The 24,574-nt window shown below is 32.0% G+C and overlaps 1 protein-coding gene across 1 annotated transcript; it reads right to left on the minus strand.

Moving 5' to 3' along the window:
• Positions 1-1,581: 1,581 nt before the first annotated feature.
• LOTGIDRAFT_231115 (hypothetical protein) lies at positions 1,582-23,835 on the minus strand. Its single transcript, XM_009051762.1, is given in 12 exon segments — positions 1,582-1,663; positions 1,674-2,184; positions 2,643-2,725; positions 3,099-3,256; positions 3,653-3,752; positions 4,369-4,511; positions 5,166-5,268; positions 5,453-5,535; positions 5,849-5,960; positions 6,275-6,404; positions 22,219-22,299; positions 23,477-23,835. 11 exon segments carry the CDS (start codon positions 23,698-23,700, stop codon positions 1,998-2,000), a joined length of 1,404 nt encoding a protein of 467 aa, XP_009050010.1. The 5' UTR covers positions 23,701-23,835; the 3' UTR covers positions 1,582-1,663; positions 1,674-1,997.
• Positions 23,836-24,574: the final 739 nt, after the last annotated feature.

The raw sequence follows: 24,574 nt of genomic DNA on the forward strand, positions 1-24,574 counted from the left end.
AGAAACTTTTCAAACATATTGTAGACTACTGTAGTATTTCCACTATAAACCAAGTTCTTCACTTAAAATTAAAAAGGACTGTCCCTTTAACATTGAACAACTAGGAATGAAATACCGGTACAAGTTTTATATCCTTTTATATTGTACACTGTGTATGATGTTATTTTGACAGAACATGGACACAGGCTTCACTAGCAATTTAAACAAATATATGTTCTATAAAATGTGTTTTGTGCAACCCTGTACCATGAAGGGTTTTGTTTCTTTTTATGTTTGGCTATCTGTGTGAATCAAATTTCAAACCTTCATTTCACTGAGCAACATCATCTCCTTTGAATAACTGCTTTATGCAATAAGATTTTGATAAGGCCTACACTAAAATGATGAATTTGTTTATCTTTTCTATCTTTATATAGTTCTGCTATATGGGAACAGGAAATTGATTTTATTATAATCATTATAAAAACAATATGAAATAAATATTAAGAGAGAAAATAAATAAACTATCAATTAACTGGTTCAAAGATATACATAAAAATAAAAGATTAACAAGAAAGTTCATCATGTAGATGAATCATAAAAATATCATTAAAAGAATATACAAAATATCAAAATTAACAAAGCGATTATTACTAATCATAATAAATATTGTACATTGTACGGATGCTGTAATTCCAAAACTTGCGTTTGGTCTTCAAAATAGACCACTGGATTCATAGTCATATTGCTACTCCTATTTGGCTTGACCTAGCCTTAAATCAAACAGTCAAAAATATATATGTATCACCAGAATTTTATCATATCTTAATGCTTAGTAGACTTTTAAGCAAATGAGCTCATTATTATAAACATGAAGAAATCCTTATTGGTTCATTTTAATTCGCTCAAAAAGGAATCTTAAAACATTATTACACAAGGTAAAAACCCAGTATGGAGTATATAATTTATATAGATAATTGACTATGAAATCAAATTTGTAATCTACAGGAGATGAGATCGCCAGTTCTAATTAAACTAAAGGCTAAGTTTTTTTAGTTATCTCATTATAATATAACAAAGTATAAAGATACTCTACATCAACTACATACCCTTTTCACCATTATCAAAAATTACACATAGTATAACTCAAAATACTGTGGTATAACTCATATAGTTATGATACAATTACTGGGTAATCAATTACAAAAAATAACCAACAGATTTACAAGTTATGAGACACAATCACTCAAAGTAATTCATAACCTTTGTATAATTGATACAGATATTGATAGTAATAGATTACTGAAAGTAAAAGATACCATTAATGTGAACCCTAAAATTATACAACAACTAGTGGTAATTGATACAATCACTCATAGCTATTGATAAAATCACACATAATCATAAACATTTATATAACTAAATGAAATAAATGATGACAAAAAATAAAATTACTCATGGTATTTTGTACAATTATTCATTTGATTTATATAATATCTTAATAATTTTAACCAAAAATCAGTAAATTTTATAAAAACATATACTTGTTTCATATGAGAACATGTAGGCCTACTCAATTTGCTAAATGTGAAAAAGAAATGCCAGGTAATTAATCTTTGTTTTCACAAAGTTTTGAGATCAAATGAAGCAGTGATAATAGACATCAGTACAGTAAGACTACTGGGAGTTATCAGAATATTATCAATATCAATACTATATACAATCTAAACTACATTTGAAGATACACAGCCCAAAAGATTTCCTTTTAATATCTAGTTGTTAACAGTACATATTTTCATGACTGGTCCCATTCATAATTTCTTATAATTACTACACGTCTATCTCAACAATACTTGAAAGGTTTTTGACATAATGGCCATTATAAAACACCAATAATATTACAAAATAACAGGTATTATAAAACTTTCGAAAAAAAATTAAGGCATTTACCATGAAAGTCCCTGAAGATGTAGATGAGGTCATGGTAGTCACCAGAATATTATGTCTATAACCCAACATTAAGTATTTATATCGCCTTCGGATAGCAGACTACTTAAACTAGGAGTTGTTGATAGAGACGAAAGACTTTTTTGTTGTTTTCTAACATTCCAATTTAAACAATCAGCTAAACCATCGAACCAGTCATTAATCTGATCCTTGGCACAGATAGAAGGTATAGGGTATGTTGCTGTTGTTATTCGAACACTGTATAATAAAAATCAAACTATAAGAATAGTAAAATCAAATGTTCCATGATAGTACTTGTAATCATAATTGTAAGATATTTTTCCATATCATTGTTATTTTAAAAAGTCTTGAAATTTACTATATATTTCCATGTAAAAGATGGAAAGGGCATGTAACACTGTCAGGTTAAGGTGTGCTTTACGGTTATACAGTTAAGGTTCCTGATATAGTTCTCTTTCATATAATTGTCAATGGTTTCTTTTTTTTGTAAGTAGATAAAACTACCTTGATTAGAAACAAGATTTACTTCCCTTCACAATCAGTCCACTATATCTTCAGGTTATTCAAGTAGTAATCAAACTAAGATTGAAAGTTTCTATGGGTATTATTTCTACATAAAATAAAATGGACTGCTCGTGATTTGAATAGGACCTGAATAAACACAAATTTTTTATGAATGACTCGACTTTACATACCTATCACCATGTTTGATTTCATGTCTACTTCTACCATCAAATGATACCCATGTTGTACTTCTGGCTTCTGGTGATAACATTAACTATAATAAACATCATTTAATTCGTAAAAAAAAACAAACAGAAATAGGATGAGAATGTTCTCAATCATACTGTTTTTAGAAGATCATACTTATATTTTGCTCTTTTTTCATACATAAAAACTCTTTTATTTTATCCACATGAAAAATACTGGAACTGTCGCAGGTATATATGACAAGTCTGATGGCATATTTTGAAAGACAACAACCTTTATTCAGCTTTGCAAAAACGCCTTTTTGAATTTTGGATCATAAGTTTTCTTTATTAATTTACAGATTAGGTGAAATAGTAGGCCATGAACAATAAGACAAACTTGCAAGAATTCTAGTTATAACTATAATACTGAAACCATCAAAATAAATTTCAAATATTTACCTTGATTTCTACACCAGCAGGTATTACAATTGGTCGAAATGATAAGGAATGAGGACATATTGGTGTTATTAATATACAAGGTACATTAGGATGTATCATGGAAGCACCAGCAGCTACAGCATACGCTGTACTACCAGTAGGTGTTGATATTATCAAACCTTGAAAAAAATGTCATATCATTTAACTTACATTCTATCAATTATACAGATCACACAGATAAAAATAAATATAACTCATATTAATTTTTTTTCTAAGAATTTATTTTTGAAATAACCACTTCAGTTAGGGTCTAAAGATTGGCCTCTTAAACATTCGTCAAAATAAAGATTTGACCTAACCATGCTTTGGGTGCAGAAATACTGAAATATTGAAAATAAATGTAAATAAAAAAATTGAACAAAAGTTTGCTCAGATAGGACAGCTTACTGAAGATATGTACTCTAAAGCATGAACTCTTGATGGTTAATATAGTCTTACTTGTCACGTAAAAAAATTGAAATGCCACACATGATGAGTCACATGACCCAGTGTGCTAAATAATTCTAATTACTTACCATCTCCTTGTACAGTGGTTACTAATCTTCCTTCTATATACAAATCTACATTACATAAATATGGCGATGGTCCTCTATCTATCACAATTTCATTTAAAACCTAGATTAATGATAATTCTATCAGATTTCACTACTCACTACTGTACAGTGGTTTTCCTTACAATCATTACCCAAATTATCGTATGCAGTGGAATAGCTCAGATAGGTAGGTAAATAGTTGAATAGTTGTTTGTTAGGTGATAAGGCGATGTGGCTTGAATCCTCCTCAAGTCAATATCAAATTCCTGAGAGTCCATTGTCAACTTTTAAGCCTAACAACTTTTTCTAGGTTAGAACGTTACAATTCTGTTCTTAATTTGGCCAATGACGTATTGATAAATTAGACTACAATGTTTTTAATTAGCAATTTCATGTTCTCAAGTAAGACTGGCATGCTCTCAAATAAAGCTTGCATGTTCTCAAATAAAACTGGCATGTTCTCAAGTAAGACTGGCATGTTCTCAAATAAGACTGGTATGTTCTCAAATAAAGCTGGCATGTTCTCAAATAAGACTGGCATGCTCTCAAATAAGACTGGCATTCTCTCAAATAAGACTGACATGTTCCTGTCAACTAAAACTGTATTTTGTTGCATACTGCAGTGTGCACTATATCAATTGACCATACAAACTATAATAGTGTGGAGATAATAATGAAATAAAATATCTCTGACTTACCAGTATATGTTTATTATGACCATTTTCATCATTTGTTACATTTTCTTTATCTATATTTTTAACATGACGTATTCTGTTTACTTCAGAGTTTTGATTACAAATAACACATTTTAATCTATATCTTAATAATAGAGAAGCACCACCTAAAATATAGTATACCCGATGGTAATCATTTCATTACAGATTATACAGGTGACAGATTGAAGGAATAGCAAGGGAGAGAAGGACGAGTGAGGAGGAGAAAGGAGGAGGAATTGCTGGGGGGAGCAGGGAGAGGGAGAAAAAGGGGATGGAACTGCTGAGAAAGGAGACATGAAGAGAAGGAGAAAGGAATTGCTGAGGAGAGAGAAGGGTTGAGAAAAGCGAAAGAGGGAGAGTAGCAGGAAAGAATCATGATAAAAAGTGGAAAATGAGAAGGTTGAGAAGACGTGGAAGAGGTGAAATGGAAGAGGAAAAGGCATGACAATGACAAGTGGAAGGAGGAGAAGTTAGGAGAAGAAGAAGTGTAGGAGGAGTATAATGATTAAAAAGGAGTGGAGGTAGAAATAGAAGTACGAAAAGGTAGGAGGAAAAATAGTGATGAATTAAGTTTTTAACATTTTTCTGTGTTCAGAAAATGTAGAAACAATTATCATAGAAAATATTGATTAAGCAGTAATAAAAATATTTATTCCCATGAATGCATACAAAGATATCATCAACCCCTATTATATTCATCAGAATAATATCAAGACTATACATCACTTCCATTCAATATCTTTAAATAGAATGGAACACAACAAAATTATTCTATTTACCTGATAAAACTCTAACAATTTCTTCTTTAAAATCAATAAATTGGAATGGTGTAAGAAAACCAAGAGAGCCCATATTAAAGGCCATTATAGGAGGAACACTTTGCTGCAATAAAAATATTCCAAAATATTCCAGTCTTGGAAACAATTGATTATCTAAAAAAAACTTTTCTATTTCTTTTGGCTTAAAAACTACATACAGTTACAGTCAAGGTTATTTCATGAGGCTGAATTACTATTGGTTTGAAGGTATAATGCTAGATATAAATAATGGTAAAGAAATAACATACCTGGAATAATGATGAAGCATGTATTAATGTACCATCACCACCTAAACATATAATCAAATCTATTTTACATGTTAAATCATCGTCTGAAATGGAAAGACAAATTCTCATTAAATATCTTACAAAAATACTTCACTACACCAAACAGATCACTTATTATAGAAAAAAATATTAAATTCAATGAAGTCTTCAGACCTAAAAATACTTTCAAGAATAATCTTCTCTAAAAGAAAAGTCATTAGCCTATAATGTGTAATAAATAAACCAAAGAAATGCACTTTCCTAAATGAAAGCTAAGTATTCTGCCTTGCTATAGCAACATTCACCACAGTATTTCATTGGTGCTCAAATTCAAGATACACTAAATACTAACAAAAACCATAAAAGCAAGACACAAACCATGTTTATTGAATACAATAAGATTATTTTTTATTTTCTGGAATTCTGGATCAGTATGGTTACAAGTATCATTAATGGCTTCACTATCAGCATAAACTAACATTCGTTTTTCCTGAAATAATACATACAACTAAAATAAAATTTTGTTTTACAGATATATAATTTTTCTGCTCAGAATTGGGTAATATTAACACGACAGCAGCAATAGCCTTCAATTTCTAGCTGTTGAGGGATAAAATCTAAAGTATAAGGAGCTATGGTTTATGGTTCCATCCAAATGACAGTTCAGCTGACCTTCATCACTGATTATGGGAAATCAAAGGTTTGCGATTGAACTCTGGTACACACCACGGACCCATACAGACCCATACAATTTATGCAAGCTTGCTGTATGTCAATCAAACTATTAACTCTTTCAAAATTTACCTCAATTAACCATGTAACTATATCTTTAAAAGTATAATTTATTTCTGCATCATAAAGTTTACGAACAATTAGAACTGTTAAGGGTGGTTTTCTCCATGACAATTTTTGACTTCCTGGGTCTGGAATTTTCCTAAAAATAAAAAATCAAATGATCACAGGTTTATACAAAAACTCACTAACAATATAGCTGTTCATCAAACTTTTCACCTCACCTAAAAACAAGTGGTTGCCTAGCAAGATACGCCCACTTTCCTGATACATTTTCAGTATATCAAGGGCAGTCACCTATCTGTGTCAAATCATACCAAAAATCTAATTTGTGCAAGATATTGTTGATTTAAACAAACACACATTATTTAACAAAATTCTAACATAAACTGTCACCTCTATCGCTAAGAAATTTTGATGCGTTTTTAATAAGTCATGGGCAATAACTCAAAAATACGTTGATCGAAAAATTGTCAAACTTAATCTTGACTAAGATCTCATCATTATAAATGATCATACTAAATTTCATTTAAATCGGATGAAAACTGTAGTCTCTATTGTGTTCACAAACAAATTTTGACGTGATTTTCATAAATCAAGGGCAATAACTCAAAAACTATTCATCGAAATATAGCCAAATTCGAACTTGTCCAAGATTTCATCATTATAAATATTCACACCAAATTTCATTAAAATTGGATGAAAACTATAGTCTCTATTGTGTTCACAAACAAATTTTGACGCGTTTTTCATAGGTCAAGGGCAATAACTCAAAAACCGTTCATCGAAAGATAGCCAAATTCGAACTTGTCAAAGATCTAATCATTATAAATATTCACACCAAATTTCATTGAAATTGGATAAAAACTGTAGTCTCTATTGTGTTCACAACCAAATATTGTCAAGTCAAGGGCAATAACTCAAAAACCGTTCATCGAAAAATCGTGAATATCGAACTTGTCCAAGATCTCATCAATATAAATGATCACACCAAATTTCATTCGAATCAGATGAAAACTGTAGTCTCTATCGTGTTCACAAGCCAATTGTGGACAGACGGACGGACGTGGGTGACGACAATATACGTCCACATTATTATGTGGAATAAAGGAATATACCGGTAGTCTTACTCTATATAGCCTATAGAGTGAACTGATTGCATACACATAAAAAAAAAAATTGCATTACATTTGAAATAATGAGAAGCAAAGGCAATTAGATTGGAGAGAGGTCATTTGAGGCATGTCAAATAATCTGATCATCATCAATATCCATATCCAATCAAAAAGAAATAAAGAATTTGTCACAAATAAATAGTAACCCTTTCTATTAAACAACAAACAATCAATATTCACCCATGTACACAGAATTCCATATCACAGGCTGTATATACAGAGTTACACATCACCTGTATACAGAGTTAAATATCACCTGTATATACAGACTTACATATCACTTGTATATACAGAGTTACATATCACCTATATATACAGAGTTACATATCACCTGTGTACACAGAGTTACATTTCACCTGTATATACAGAGTGGTATGGGTAAAATTCCAATATCTAGATGTAAATCATAACAGTAAGAATTTTTGCATAAATTTTTATTCACATGTGTCATTTTACTTGTCTGTATCCAAAAGTCCCATTTAGACTCAACAGATTATCATCATAGCTCTGATAGTCCAGCTTTTTGGTTTTAAGACAGGAGGCACCAAATTACAAATATCAACGGTTCATTTAATTATGTAATAACACAGTGAAACCTTGCTCACATTCCAAAAACACAAATATACATAGACTCTGAGCACTAAATATAATACTGTCATCAACAAACTTCAATTGTTATAAATCACTTTTTCACATATTCATATTTCTATCTTATTTTTATACATATAAATCAACATCATTGTTACATTATAGAAGTAAATTTAAGATCAGTGTATGTCAACAAGAATTCGGTCTGTTTGAAAACACAACAACAAGATAATATTATGATTAATTTCACCAATTCAGCTGAGTCATTCATGCAGACAAAATTCAAATATATATATTTTTTCACAAGGAGCAGTTAGTATTTATGCCACTTATCTTACTTGTTCCACTTATTTTATGCAACTTTATATTTCACATCCTCATTTTAAATTAAAAAATTCTTAGTGAAAAGGATGATCATATTCTTATTCAAAACATACCTTTTTTCAAATTCAATTTTAAGCACCTACACATGGCAGTTTGACACATTGTACATATAGCATAAGTGAGCATAGAATAATATCAGAAATAATATCCCTAACACACAGTATCTGAATAGGTCTTCTTACTTACATGTTTTTGCTATCTTGATACTGTTGCTCTGTATATAATAGGGTATACTCTAGGAAAGTTATATACATGTATTACTAATGCCTGTGGTGTTGTTATTTATTGCCTTCTATAGTTTTCACTCCATTGAACAACATTAATTATATCTTATTATTCTTTTCACCTATGTAGGTCATCTTGAACTGACCCCAAGCTATTATAATTTTCAATTCATGTAACAAACCAGAGCTGTTGATTTATTTTTTTGTCAACCGGACATCTGTCCTTGATTTAACCCCTCAACAGAATCTCTATTATTAAATAGAGACTTTCTTGTAATCTCATGGTACTTATTATGTTTTGTCAGGACTATTTGATAAATTTTCTATTTTTCAAAAGACTGCCCCATAAGGAGAAGGAGTTAAATAAAACATTAACAGAAAGATGGAAGAAGCCAAAATAAAGGTTATTCAACTGCATTGGAATTTTCGGATGCATATAAAACTACTTTTACTTTATATATAAATAAATCATATTTTCATTTCAAGTCGTTGTATCTAAAGTTATATCAAGTCTATTCCCAAGCGTGAATCTATTTGTCTACCTTATCCAAGGATATTAAATTCCTGTGAAAATGACAAGACATGTCATCTAAAATCTTTCCTCTCAACCTAACAGTAGCTCTGGCCTAAATAATCACCATTATATTTGAAATGTGAATTAGAATACTTTTATTTAGAATTAAGAGTTTTATTTAGAATTAAGAGTTAATGTCTAAGCCAGTCATTCATCCATTATAAAATAGGTAACATTAATAAACCTAGATTTAGTAGACAATTAGACATAATAAGTGTCTGAGCATTAGACTAAACCTACATACTTATAGTATAACTTCATGAATAGGTGTTGATTGGATATTGCTTCCTTAAATAATATCTATTTATTGTATCTGATGTTATTTTATTTAGTAACCATTGGTAAAAACTTTTGTCTTGGTTTAAATTTCACTATTCAGCTTATATATGGAAATAGTAAGTGTAACTCCTAGTTTGAGGTATTTTTGAAGGAATTACATTTGTACTTTTCAAGTACTTTTGTTGACAATTCACATATATTCAAGACCCAAATCAACCCCCGAAAATTATGCATCTGTACCTTAAGATATAAGAGGTCAGAAGAGGACAGGGAAAGGAGATGTGTATATCAGATTCTATCTTTTAAATTATAACCTAAATCTTAGAATAGAACTTGAGCTCTCTTTCCACCTGTACTCTGAATATGTAAATATTATTGTTATCAGTTGAATCTCATACCTACATAAATATAAAGTAACTTCTTGACAAAGTGTGTAATAATTTCCCAGAGCAGAGAGTCTCTACTAGAGACCAGTAACATAGTCCAGTTGATATATAGTCCAGTATATATACAGGTTAATCATTTAAACCCTTCAATGACACCTTCATTAAAACTTTCATATCCTAATATGCAGAAATGCCAATACTTTTAAATATGTGTCCTATAACTCAAGCTAAAAGGATATAGAAGACAAAATATTGGATATGATCAATGTAAGTATTAATAATATTTACAAAGTGTTAGTAACATTCTTGAAGTTAAGTTATACTGTTTCTGCAGAGCTTTGCAATTGGGTGCTTGATCGCCACTGCACAATCATTAATAGTGGCACTATTTGTTTACTATAGGTCAAGTATTCTTTGTGCATTGTTCATGCTTGACATGTTCATTTGACAGTGTATGGCTATGCGCTGAGTTTCTGCATGGCACATGGTACAAATATTTATGCCTGCCCTGCTTAAATTCATGTCATTAAGCAAACAGAAATCATAATAAAAATGGTTTTACTTTACAGTATTAAGTTATACAGTGCATTTATCATTTTTTAGATGGCAAGAGAAGCGGTCATAAATTTGATTTTGAAAAGCTAAAGACATCTGAAATCATGGTCTATCATCAAGTAAAGCAAATATTTAGACAACTATTTTCTTTAAAGAAATTTTATATCTTTTTGAAGTTTAACCTTATTTTGTGAAGTTCTTATAAGATTCTAGTGATGTCAAGTGGTGAATTTTTGAAAATAGTAAAAAGTACAAATTCCAAAGATAAGCTTATATTAAGTTGAGAAAGACAAATGCAAAGTGAAATAAGGTTTCTATTTGACATACATACTGAGAACTTACCTCTTCCAGAGCATCATTATAAATCATTATGAATATAAATGAGAACTTTGATAATTAATATTCTGTTATATATCTAACCTCTGTTGATAGCCACATCCATAGGAATACTAATTGATAACAACCATCAATACACCAGCTGGTATAAATATCATATTTATATGACAGATATTAACAATTAAATGACTATCATATAATAATTCCTAAATTGTATATCTTTTTTATGAAATGAAATGTCTATGTTCTGCACTATCATTGTGTTTGTTATTGAAATGTCAATTCTTTTTTTTTTTTTAGCAGGGCGTTCGTAAAACGAACGCGCTGCATTGTTTTCTAACTGTTTATTTTATTATTTTTTTTCTTCATCCCGGGAGCTTAGTTCTCGGAAACGGCAACGGGTACGGCAAAACGACGTTAGCAGCAAACGGAAAATGTCCTCTAAAGGGCATGTTAATCAACCGATTTTGATTGGGTTTCCCTCATTGTATTTCTTGTAACAAAGGGCAAATGATAGCAGTTAAAAATTTTAAATTTTTCGAAAATTCGTTGCATACTTTTTTTGGCCGAAATTAATAGAAAAATACTATTTTGGTTATTATTTGGCGGATTGACTTGAAACTTACATGGTGTAGACCGCCAGCAAAGTGGAATAAAAGCACACACCAAAAAATCTTCATCACTTCCGGTTTCGATGTTAGTACTTTCGGTGGAATTGATTTATGTCAAAAGTAACATATGCATATTACCAGCCTTAATACAAACTTTTTAGATTAAAAAAATTTGTACCGGAAGTAACATGTTAGTCGCCATATTGGTTTGTCTCATTTTTGCACAAATCGATTCCCAGAATCCATTTTTAATCTGATTTGCGTAACATTTGTGTCAAACGATCTGTTTAATGTTTGTCCACAAATGATAAGAAGCATAATTTTGATTTTCGGTTTTGCCTTTTTTGTACGACCGGATTGCTTTTTTTTCAAAGTTTGAAGGCGTATATCTCATGACCTTGACCTTTGATGACCTTCATATTTACTGTGATGATAATTTGTGACCTTGTCTATCTGATGACCTTTTGACCTTTGGGGTCAGATACCTATTTCCGATTTTACAAGGGTCTAAATTTTGAGCCTTTAAAGCGCTATATCTCGGTCCCTAATAGAGATATGGCAATAATTCTTTCGATTTTGTAATGTAGAGATTCTGAGCTCTCCGTGGATATTATACATGCATGTCTTACATGCAAATTCAAAACTCCATTCACTTAACATTGGGTTATTATTAGGGTGGGTTTTAAAAGCCAACCGCCTACTGCTGCCAACCGGCATACCGGAAAAAAGGCGCTAAAATGAGCATTGTTAAATTTAAGGATCGTAGATTTTTATACTAGAAAACGAAACTATTCAATTTGACGGAATTTTTGTTGACGTCAATATTATGGAATCAAAATTATTTTAAAAATGAAACGAAACAAAATTAATATTTCTTTTCTTCCTTTGAGATATTTTCCTTCACATTTTCTGATTCAATTCGTGTTTAAAATAGCCATAATCTCTTTTAAAAATAAAATGGGGCACACACCTTGACCTTATAAGGTCAAAGGTCAGTGACCTTTTAAGATCAAAGGTCATTGACCATAGCTATTAGTTAATAATTTGACATTTGACCTCTGACATGTTCCAAATTCGCATCTTCGGACTGCTCTAGCACGTGACTTAATTAACCTAGAGGGTTCATTTTTCGGATTCTTAATGTGCCTTTCATGCTCTTTCCAGTGATTTATAACAATAGTTTTTTAAAGCAAAATTGAAATTTGTGAATTTTTTAAATTTGAGTTTTTTACAATATTTCGTGTCTCTTTGTGCTTGGTGTGTATATATCTTAAGACCTATTTTATGTAGAACATTGAAACTTGGAACACAAAACAATTTGAATATGAATTAACCTATGACAAAAAAGTTGAGGTGGGCGTGGCACATCCAGGTTGAATTATTAATTGTTTACATTTTGGGGAAGGGGCATAACTCGCATAGGATACATTTGTTCAAAAAGGAACTTTGCACACAATTACCTCATTATTTTGGCCAGTTTGTGTCAATTGGTCAATTGTTTCCGCTTTATAGTTCCAAAAAAAGAATGGGTTTTGAAATTTCCATATTTTCAATTTTGACCTTTATTGACATTTGTTGACCTATATCTTTTGACCTGTATGATGTAGAAGGTTTAAATTTAAAACACAACATAACATTCAGAATATCAATTAACTTATGCCAAAGAAAATGAGGTGGGAGTGGCACATTCGGGTTAAATTAGCCATTAATGACATTTTTGGCCAGGGGCATAACTCACAAATTATACATTTGTTCAAAATGGAATTTTGCATATAATTACTTCATCTGTTGAGCCACGTTGTCTCAGAAGTTCGATTGTTTCGGCTTTATAGTTCAAAAAGATAGCTTGCCAGGCAAGGTAATATACGCCCACTGGCAGCTTTGATTTTAAATAAAAATATTTGACAGTACAGTAACAATTACCAGTATGAAATATTCAACCTTCAGACATACACTTCTTTTGAACTTTTTGAGGCGATACTGAATAATATTATCAAAATAAGAATTGGGCCTTCTAGACTGTTTACAGACTAAAAATTGAAAGCGTTTTTAAGAACTAATACTAAATGTTTTTCAATTTTTCTGATTTTCGATAGGGTTTATCCTTGAGTGATTACAAACACTCACACCAAGTTTCGTCAAAATCTGTCAACAATTTTGCCTTCTAGAGTGTTAACAAGCTCAAATTGAATGCGTTTTCAATAGCAAGGGCAATAACTCATACTAATTGTTTTTCGATTTTTCTGATTTTCAATAGGGTTTATCCTTGGGTGATAACAAAAATTCATGCCAAGTTTCGTCAAAATCCATCAAGAATTGTCCCTTGTAGAGTGTTTACGAGCTAAAAATTGAACACGTTTTCAAGAACAAGGGCAATAACTCTTACTAAATATTTTTCGATTCTTCTGATTTTCAATAGGGTTCGTCCTTGGGTGATTACGAACACTCATACCAAGTTTTGTCAAAATCCGTCAAGAATTGTGTCTTGTAGAGTGTTTACGAGCAATTGTGGACGGACGGACGGACAGATATGGGTGACGGAAATATACACCCCCCATTTCATGTGGGCGTATAAAAAAAAAACAGGTTTTGAAAATTCAAAATTTTCAATTTTGACCTTGACCTTTTATGACCGTGACTTTTGTAGGATCAAAGGTCATTCACATTGGCTATCTACTTATACTTTTATATTTGCTGTCCTATCTCAACTTTCGGTTTTATAGCCGTATATATTTCAAATTTTGATGACTTGTATCTCGTAACCTTGACTTTTGTTGACCGTCTCCTTTTCAATGTCAAATGTCATTGACCTTGGCTATCTTCTGATACTTTCATTTGTGAGGTCTGTCTACTTCTGGTATAACAATCTTCCAAAGAATCAAAACTTCTCAACTTTAGACTGTTCTTGCACGTGATGTAATTATCGTAAAATGTGGATTTTTTCAGAGTCTTTTGCAATTTGCTACATTTGCAAAGTTCCACTCTGTGCCACGTGTGGCTCTAGTTATCATTTATTTCATATACAGACCAACTTCTTCCCAGTTAGAAGTCAGGGGAATGCTCACAATTGGTTGCTTACAGGAGGTGGTGCTTAAAAGAGGTCTGATGCACCCAATGAACAAAGAATGACAAATTCATATTTTGTTTACCTGATATATGACCAATTGGGGAATTTGGTCAGGTGAACAAATATTTTTGGAAAAATTATATATCTGTACCGGTACTCAATAAAACTTTTTTTTTTTAAATTTCTAAAGTGTGTTCATTTTTCAAAAAATTGATAGTTATTATTGATACGATTAAAGAATTACAACTTTTGCAAAACTATCAGCGCAGATCATATTAAAAAGATAGCTTGCCAGACAAGGTAACATACACTACCAGCTGTCAGAAATGATAACAAAGTCTGTAGTGGTTTAATATGTGAAACTAATCATCCCAATTTTACTAATTTCAAGCTTTACTGAGATCTCATACTAAGTTTGTGTCTACAAGCCAAATTTGACATGTTTTTACTAAGTCAAGGGCAATAACCCTGAAAGCATTCATCCAATTATTACCAACTTCGAACTTGACCGAAATTTCATCAATATATACATGCATACTAACTTCCATCAAGATGGGATCAAAATTGTAGCGATTTTACTTAAGTCAATCGCAATAACTCTGAAATCGTTTATCCGATTATTATTATTGACTGCGGTCTTATCAATATCTACAAGCATACTAAATTTCATCAAGATCAGATAAAAACTGCACCCTGTATCATGACTACAAGCCAAATTTGTAAGGTTTTTAATAAGTCAAGGGCAAAACTGTTCATCTGATAATGACTAAATTCAAACTTGACCGAGATCTCATCAATATATACATGCATACTAAGTTATATCAATATCGGATCAAAACTGTAGTCTATAGCGTACCTACAAACCAAATTTGACTCGTATTTACTAAGTCAAGGGCAATAACCCTGAAATCATTCATCCAATTATTACAAACTTCAACCCAAATCTCATCAATATACATGCATACTAAGTTTCATCAAGATGGGATCAAAATTGTAGCATTCATTGAGCATACAAGGAAATTTTAACGCATTTTTACCAAGTCAATCGCAATAACTTTGAAATCAAGATCAGACAAAAATTGCAGCCTCTATTGTGGACGGTCGGACGGACGGACGGACGGACGGACGGGGCGTATAAAAAAAACACAAATAAGGATTCAATAAATTTGAATTATTGGACAAACAATGGTGTGTCAATGTAGATTCCTACTTGATATATCTCTTTCAAATTCATATTGTATTATTATTATTATTATTAAGACATTTATAGAGCGCCATCTTTCACAATATGTGCTCAGATGCGCTGTACAATACAATTCAAAAAAGTATAAAGATATAAATGAATAAATGTAAAAAATATGTATAAATATAAGGAATAAAACAATCTATAAATTAAAAGTTTTCTTAAGTAAGAACGTCTTGGGAGGGAGACTTAAAAGTTACTAAAGAAGTGTAGCATCTAATGTTAAAAGGTAAAACATTCCAAAGTTTGGGGGCCTGGACGGTAAAAGAGCGCTCACCGAAAGTTAAAAGTCTGGCTGATTTATGTAAATGTAAATGTAAAAAGTTATCAGAAGTGCGGCTTGGTGTATACATTTCTAATAGTGAAGATAAATAGTGAGGTGCAATATCGTTTATACATTTAAAAGTTAAAAGGAGCATCTTGAATTGGATTCTAAAAATAATAGGTAGCCAGTGAAGGTCGAATAAAATTGGTGTAATGTGGTCTTGATATTTTTTGCCAGTGATGAGTCGTGCTGCTGCATTTTGAACTTTCTGTAGCTTGTTGGTTATGCGTAGAGGGGTACCGATTAATAATGAATTACAGTTGTCTAAACGGGAGGTGATCAATGCTTGTACTAGAGTTTTAACAGAGGAAGAGGGAATATTTTTACGAATTTTACTAATGTAGTACCAATAAACAAATCAATTATTATATGTGTGATATTCAATGTAATATGAGTTATGTAAAGGAAACTGTGTGGCAAACATGGAGGTTGACTACTACCTGGTGTTTTTTAAACATTTATATTGCATTATTGAACATATCCATTTCCTCTTTATCTATCTGGTATAAGCTTATATCTACCATTTTGACACCAAATCAAAGCAGAGAGCTTCGAACCGTATCTGGTTACTAAGAATGAGGAAGAATATTCATATTGTAAACGAGTCTGATTGTTTCTAATCATTTACATAACCACCACACCGATGTTAATTTAAAAGTGTTGAAGATTACAGATTAAAGGCTACCACCCATGATTTCCCCTATTTGACTATTACATGTTGAAGGCTACCTTGATTATCCTTTTAGTTTCTTTTGGACTAAGGTAGATCTCTTACAATGATTAGCAATATTAAAATATCAGATATACCCTGTATATTGGCATACACCACCATGATAGGTTCCTGCTTAATAAACTTTTTTTGTCAGTCTAAAATTTTTGTCCTCCAATTTGTGAAAATCATACACAAAAATCTAGAGAAATGTGTTCATTAATTTATCTGAAAGTTTCAGCTAAAAAAATCCAGCCGTTAAGATCAAAGGTTATTTTGACGAAGACTGCAGACCCTACTCTGAAGCGCCTAAAGATACTAAAAATAAAAACTAACAAAATATTGAAACGAAACTTGGGTCTAATTTTAATTAAACTGTAAAAACTCTTAAAGTTTGTTATGCTTTTTGGAAGCTGTTAGAAAATCTAATTGTAGAGAAATATTCTGAAGGTTTCAACTAATATCAGAAAAGTAGGATGGAAAATTCATTTGATTTCAAATTTCAACTAATAATATCAAGCGATATACAACAAAACAAGGTCAAAGTGCTTAATAACAATAAATATTCTCTGTTTTTAATTAACCATGTTAAAACAAATTCAGTTTGATCAACTAATTTAGATACATGAATATAAATAGCATACTTTAGAAATATCTTAAGGTATAATTTATGAAGTTTTTTATAATGAAAATTTTACATACTGCCCATTTACCGGTAATAAATTTGGAAGCACATACATCTTATTACCTTTAGTGACAATGCCCTTTAGAGTGACCATTTTCTTATCGTCTATTCAGCCCTATAGATTGAATATTGTCTACTTATTCAGCCCTTTAGAGTGACCATTTTCTTATCGTCTATTCAGCCCTATAGATTGAATATTGTCTACTTATTCAGCCCTTTAGAGTGACCATTTTCTTATCGTCTATTCAGCCCTATAGAGTGAATATTGTCTACTTATTCAGCCCTTTTGAGTGACCATTTTCTTATCGTCTATTCAGCCCTTTGGAGTGAATATTGTCTACTTATTCAGCCCTTTTGAGTGACCATTTTCTTAATGGTCTATTCAGCCCTATAGAGTAAATATTGTCTACTTATTCAGCCCCTTTGAGTGACCATTTTCTTATCGTCTATTCAGCCCTATAGAGTGAATATTGTCTACTTATTCAGCCCTTTTGAGTGACCATTTTCTTATCGTCTATTCAGCCCTATAGAGTGTATATTGTCTACTTATTCAGCCCCTTTGAGTGACCATTTTCTTAATGGTCTATTCAGCCCTATAGAGTGAATATTGTCTACTTATTCAGCCCTTTGAGTGACCATTTTCTTATCGTCTATTCAGCCCTATAGAGTGAATATTGTCTACTTATTCAGCTTTTTTGAGTGACCATTTTTTTATCGTCTATTCAGCCCTATAGAGTGAATATTGTCTACTCATTCAGCCCTTTAGAGTGACCATTTTTTTATCGTCTATTCAGCCCTATAGAGTGTATATTGTCTACTTATTCAGCTCTTTAGAGTGACCATTTTCGTATCGTCTATTCAGCCCTATAGAGTTTATATTGTCTACTCATTCAGCCCTTTAGAGTGACCATTTTCTTATCGTCTATTCAGCCCTATAGATTGAATATTGTCTACTTATTCAGCCCTTTAGAGTGACCATTTTCTTATTGTCTATTCAGCCCTATAGAGTGAATATTGTCTACTTATTCAGCCCTTTAGAGTGACCATTTTCTTATCATCTACTCAGCCCTATAGAGTGAATATTGTCTACTTATTCAGCTTTTTTGAGTGACCATTTTCTTATCGTCTATTCAGCCCTATAGAGTGAATATTGTCTACTTATTCAGCTTTTTTGAGTGACCATTTTTTTATCGTCTATTCAGCCCTATAGAGTGAATATTGTCTACTTATTCAGCCCTTTAGAGTGACCATTTTCCTATCGTCTATTCAGCCCTATAGAGTGAATATTGTCTACTTATTCAGCTTTTTTGAGTGACCATTTTTTTATCGTCTATTCAGCCCTACAGAGTGAATATTGTCTACTTATTCAGCTTTTTTGAGTGACCATTTTCTTATCGTCTATTCAGCCCTATAGAGTGAATATTGTCTACTTATTCAGCCCTTTAGAGTGACCATTTTCCTATCGTCTATTCAGCCCTATAGAGTGAATATTGTCTACTTATTCAGCTTTTTTGAGTGACCATTTTTTTATCGTCTATTCAGCCCTATAGAGTGAATATTGTCTACTTATTCAGCTTTTTTGAGTGACCATTTTTTTATCGTCTATTCAGCCCTATAGAGTGAATATTGTCTACTTATTCAGCTTTTTTGAGTGACCATTTTCTTATCGTCTATTCAGCCCTATAGAGTGAATATTGTCTACTTATTCAGCCCTTTAGAGTGACCATTTTCCTATCGTCTATTCAGCCCTATAGAGTGAATATTGTCTACTTATTCAGCTTTTTTGAGTGACCATTTTTTTATCGTCTATTCAGCCCTACAGAGTGAATATTGTCTACTTATTCAGCTTTTTTGAGTGACCATTTTCTTATCGTCTATTCAGCCCTATAGAGTGAATATTGTCTACTTATTCAGCCCTTTAGAGTGACCATTTTCCTATCGTCTATTCAGCCCTATAGAGTGAATATTGTCTACTTATTCAGCTTTTTTGAGTGACCATTTTTTTATCGTCTATTCAGCCCTATAGAGTGAATATTGTCTACTTATTCAGCTTTTTTGAGTGACCATTTTCTTATCGTCTATTCAGCCCTATAGAGTGAATATTGTCTACTTATTCAGCCCTTTAGAGTGACCATTTTCTTATCATCTACTCAGCCCTTTAAAATGGATTTATGTATATATTTAGCCATTTAGAGTGAACATTGTCTCATTGTCTACCTCATTATGTTGAATAATATGTACTGATCAAATGTTTCCAGCATAAAGGGAAAACTTTACTACAGTATCTTCTGGCTGGTATGCACTGAAAAATTTTGTTTTTGTAAATATTTAATGATTATTGGACCATATAACCTATGTGTAAAATTTATGAACCAAAACATTCAAGTTCTTTTCTTCTCTCAAATAATTACTAAATCCAACTGACCATGTAAAGTAGATTGTTAACAATGTATTTAATATCTTGTGAAATAGAATCTAGATCTGAATAAAAAGTCTAGTTGAACATAAAAAAGCAAATATAATAGAAACCTCTAGGCTATTTACATTGTGAATGCTAACATAAGAAACTCTTCCTGAATAATAATACTGAATATTCAAGACCAGAATAAAATTAAAAACATGAAATGACGTGGGCTTGTGCAATAAAATATATCTATTTGTCTTCCTGGTCTATAAGATACACACACACCAAATAACGTCCTGTTTCATGACAATTCATTTCATTTCAATATTTGTTCTTCTGTTTAGTATTCAACCATTCAATAAAAAGAGCTAAAAAAATCCCAGTAAACCATGATTATATTTGTCAATTTGAAGATCAAAAAGTTAATAAGATTTTATGAATCAAGGCAGGGTTTGAAAGTTAAAGTTTAACAACAGCTATTTGACATTACAGCTATTAAATGATGAGATTGTTCTCTGCTTTAAGGGACAGATTAGCCATTTTCAGGGTTTGATTTGGGCCATGAATATATGTATATAGTCTTCAGAAGCACTAAACTGTAATTTTGCAAAAATTCCTTTGAACAGACCTCAAACAAGGTTTTTTTTTTCATTTATTTTATTCGTAGGCTTATCTTCTCTCTGAAAAAAGGGGTATCAGAAACTTCTTTTTCATATAGTCTCTGACAACCCAGACATCTTTTGTTGCAGCAGTGCATGCATAGTTGAAGTGGGACAGGATGATTGAGTCTACTGTATATAAGCTTATGTGACGGTATTAACTGATCTTCAAAATTTGAAAATCGAATCGTTTTTTTTAACTTTCAAAATGGGATGGTTATGGCCACACAATGGCTAAGAAGGCTGAATACTACAATTAGATGTTTCTGAGACCAAGGTATGAATGACGAATCTGTCCCTTTATAAATACAAATACACCCACTGAATAAGCAAATATTATATCAAATTTCAGGACAATAGTACCAACAATATTTGTCTAAAAAGAGAGATACGGGCGTGTAGAAATAGTATGGTTGATATATTATATTGGTAGAAATCATCTCAGATAAAAATTGTTAAAATGCAATAGAATGTGTATGGAATAATACAGTATCCTTACCAGAAACTGTGGTACTTTTTCAGTGTAAATAACACACTAGCTTCTCCCCATACATTTCTTGCTATTATTGTTTCAGAAGTAATCTGCATTTAGATTATGACTAGATTCTGGTAAACCACATAACAATTATAACAAGGAAAAAAAAAGATCTAAAGAATCTGATTTTTCATCAAATTTGTTTTTTTTTTAAAGCACCTCTCTACCTTCATCAAGTTAAAAGATAGCTTGCCAGGCAAGGTAATATACGCCCACTGGCAGCTTTGATTTGAAATAAAAATATTCGGCAGTACAGTACAGTACTATTACCAGTATGAAATATTCAACCTTCAGACATACACTTCTTTTGAACTTTTTGAGGTGATACTGAATAATATCATCAAAATCTGTCAAGAATTGAACCATCTAGACTGTTTACAGGCTAAAAATTGAACGCGTTTTCAAGAACAAGGAAAATTACTCATACTAAATATTTTTCAATTTTTCTGATTTTCGATAGGGTTCATCCTTGGGTGATAACAAACACTCATGCCAAGTTTCGTCAAAATCTTCAAAAATTGTCACCTTCTAAAGTGTTTACAAGCTAAAAATGGAACGTGTTTTCAAGAACAAGGGCAATAACTCATACTAAATATTTTTCAATTCTCCTGATTTTCAATAGGGTTCATCCTTGGGTGATTACGAACACTCACACCAAGTTTTGTCAAGAATGGTGCCTTCTAGAGTGTTTACAAGCTAAAAATTGAACGCGTTTTCAAGAACAAGGGCAATAACTCATACTAAATTTTTTTTTCGATTTTTCTGATTTTCAATAGGGTTTATCCTTGGGTGATAACAAACACTCATGCCAAGTTTCGTCAAAATCCGTCAAGAATTGTCCCTTCTAGAAAAATTTAACGCGTTTTCAAGAACAAGGGCAATAACTCATACTAAATATTTTTCGATTCTTCTGATTTTCAATAGAGTTCATCCTTGGGTGATAACGAACACTCATGCCAAGTTTCGTCAAAATCCGTCAAGAATTGTCCCTTCTAGAAAAATTTAACGCGTTTTCAAGAACAAGGGCAATAACTCATACTAAATATTTTTCGATTCTTCTGATTTTCAATAGAGTTCATCCTTGGGTGATTACGAACACTCATGCATTAAGAATTGTGTCTTGTAGAGTGTTTACCAGCAATTGTGGACGGACGGACATGGGTGACGGCAATATACGCCTCCCATTTCATGTGGGCGTATAATAATATTATACTTACAGAAAGAATTCATCCTCTTCCAACAAGGCTTTAGGACCAAATTTACAGTTTGGACTCACACCATATAAAGATCTTGTTTTTCTAAAAATAAAGAAAACATTAGGTGAGGAAGTATGGAACCCATCATATTAGGCATATTATCATGAATTAGTGTCCTGAAAATTGAGAGCAATGTGCCTCCTACAGTGCTATTGAAGAACAAGGGCAAAAACTATCAAAATACATTAATCAATTAAAAGTTTCTCCAATTCAATCTAATTATCTGTCAGTGTAGGTATTTTGAGCCTTGAGTGTTTGATCGTCTTGAAGGATAATTCAATAAAGTTAGTCTACTTATTGCCTTTTAAGGCCTTCCTTCTTTTCCAAACTAGCAAAGACATTCTTTAAGCTTACATCAAAATTAATTCTAGATTGTAGGAGGGCCTATACTTTTCCTATAACTCATACCCCTTTCACACTGCACAACTGACTGGATCACTGAATTTGGTAAAAAATTGATTCAGTTTGATTCTATTTCGTTTGCTTTAGCAATATTATCCTATTTAGATGGCCACTTTCCCACTGCCAAGTAAAGATATCTAGTTATTTTTTATTTTTAATAACATGTTGTATCAGGTGACTAAACATAATAGTATATATATAAATGTAGCAATATCATTTTTCTTCCTCATTGAATTGTTTGGTTTCGCTCTGCAAATTATCCAGAATGTATCCATATGAAATCCACTTCTAGTTGTAACCCACTAAGTTATTTGCCAGTACAAAAGCAACTTGAAGTTATTTGGATAGAACTGGATAGAACCAAATTATTTTAGCATTGCAAAAGCAGGAAAAGGCCTCTGGCTTTAGCCTTATAAACCAGTTCGGAACTGTATGTGTTTGCACAACACGTTAATTCCCTACTTCCATCTCGGCATAGACAACGTCCATTTAACATTGCAGTCTATGGAAAAGGATCTTATAAAAAAGACAGGTTTGCCTTTTTCGGAGGTTGATTTGGGTCTTGAATATAGATGTAATTTGGATTCTGAAGTACAATACTGAGACCAAGGTACGATTGGTCCTAAGGATGACAAACCTGTCCCTTTAAATCGACGTTGTTTATCCTGATGCTCAAGTAGGGAATTATTGCGCATGTATAGGGGGCCTAGTACAAAAGTTTTTAACTGGTTTATTTATTAGCCTATTATTATTAAGTAGCCTAGTTAAGATTGGCCTTTTAGTTTTAATCAATAGATTGGAATGTAATAGGAATTACCTTCGTCTTGTAAGTGTTGGTTGGGAGTCTGTTCTTACATCTGCTGACTTACTTGTGTCTGAATTTATTTCACCATTTTTATAGGAAGACTTTAAGTCAAGTTTTCCTAAAACATCTGACGTTTGGTCAATCTTTTTCTGGAACGACGACATTTCTCCTGCATGTGCAAGCTCTGTTGGACTCGACTCACTTCGAGGTTTTCCGCTGCAACCAGGCAAAGACATTATATAAACAGGTAATAATAAGTTTTAGATGATTCAATTGCACTGTTTACTCTATCACGCAACCGATAGGGATGCTCACGTCCGTTTTGATGACACTTGTATGGTGTGATAAGTTAATTGTCTACTTGATTGGTAAAAAACCGGATGTTGTCATATTTACTATTATAATACACATGCGCACTAAATGTAAACAATGTTGATAGTCCGAAAAGCCCATTATATGTTGAAATTGACGTTGGAATTTTGTAACATCGTGGTTAAGTAATATTACGAATGTACAGGCACAGGCATGTACGCGTAACTACCCTACTAGTACCAGGTTACTGTTACTGGGCCACTGGTTGTAAAAGGTTATTATATTGTAGCTGGACCACTAGCTTTACGATGCTAATTTATAACCATAGACTTATACAGTCAAGTAACCTAATTTCGTGGAAACCTATTATTCGTGGATTTCCGGAAAGGATTAATAATATACATGAGCGACCTTGCGCGACCTCCGCATTAGTTTGTTTTGATAAACATTGGTTTTCTGTACAATATCAGCTAGTAGAATGAATTCAGTAGTTTCAAGCAAGGTAAAATGTATTAATGTATACTTTGACAAATACAAAATGGCGGATTTCACTTATTACCAAACGTCATCATTTTTTATCGGCCGAATTTCCTTATAATCCCAAGCGGTAATCGGAATTCCAAGTGTCGTCTGCTAGAATGTAATCCAACGAATGAAGTCACGTGATCAACTAGCGGATTCTGTGTCAGCAGAAATTTCTATGGAACACAAAGTGGACCATATTCTTATGTTGTTTCAGTGACTTTTAGCAATAAATCACGCTACATATCATATTTTGTCAGTCACTATTTTTTTTTT

This window comes from Lottia gigantea, assembly GCF_000327385.1.
Source record: "Lottia gigantea unplaced genomic scaffold LOTGIsca_17, whole genome shotgun sequence".
Taxonomy (NCBI): domain Eukaryota; kingdom Metazoa; phylum Mollusca; class Gastropoda; family Lottiidae; genus Lottia; species Lottia gigantea.

Coding starts and splice junctions, on each gene's coding strand:
- LOTGIDRAFT_231115 (XM_009051762.1), bottom strand. CDS start 23,700: ATGTCTTTGCCTGGTTGCAGCGGAAAACCTCGAAGTGAGTCGAGTCCA. Junction 6,405..22,218: donor GAAGAGGATGAATTCTTTCT/GTAAGTATAATA, acceptor TTTTATTTTTAG/GAAAATTCCAGACCCAGGAA. Junction 3,257..3,652: donor AACCACTGTACAAGGAGATG/GTAAGTAATTAG, acceptor ATTTTTTTCAAG/GTTTGATAATATCAACACCT.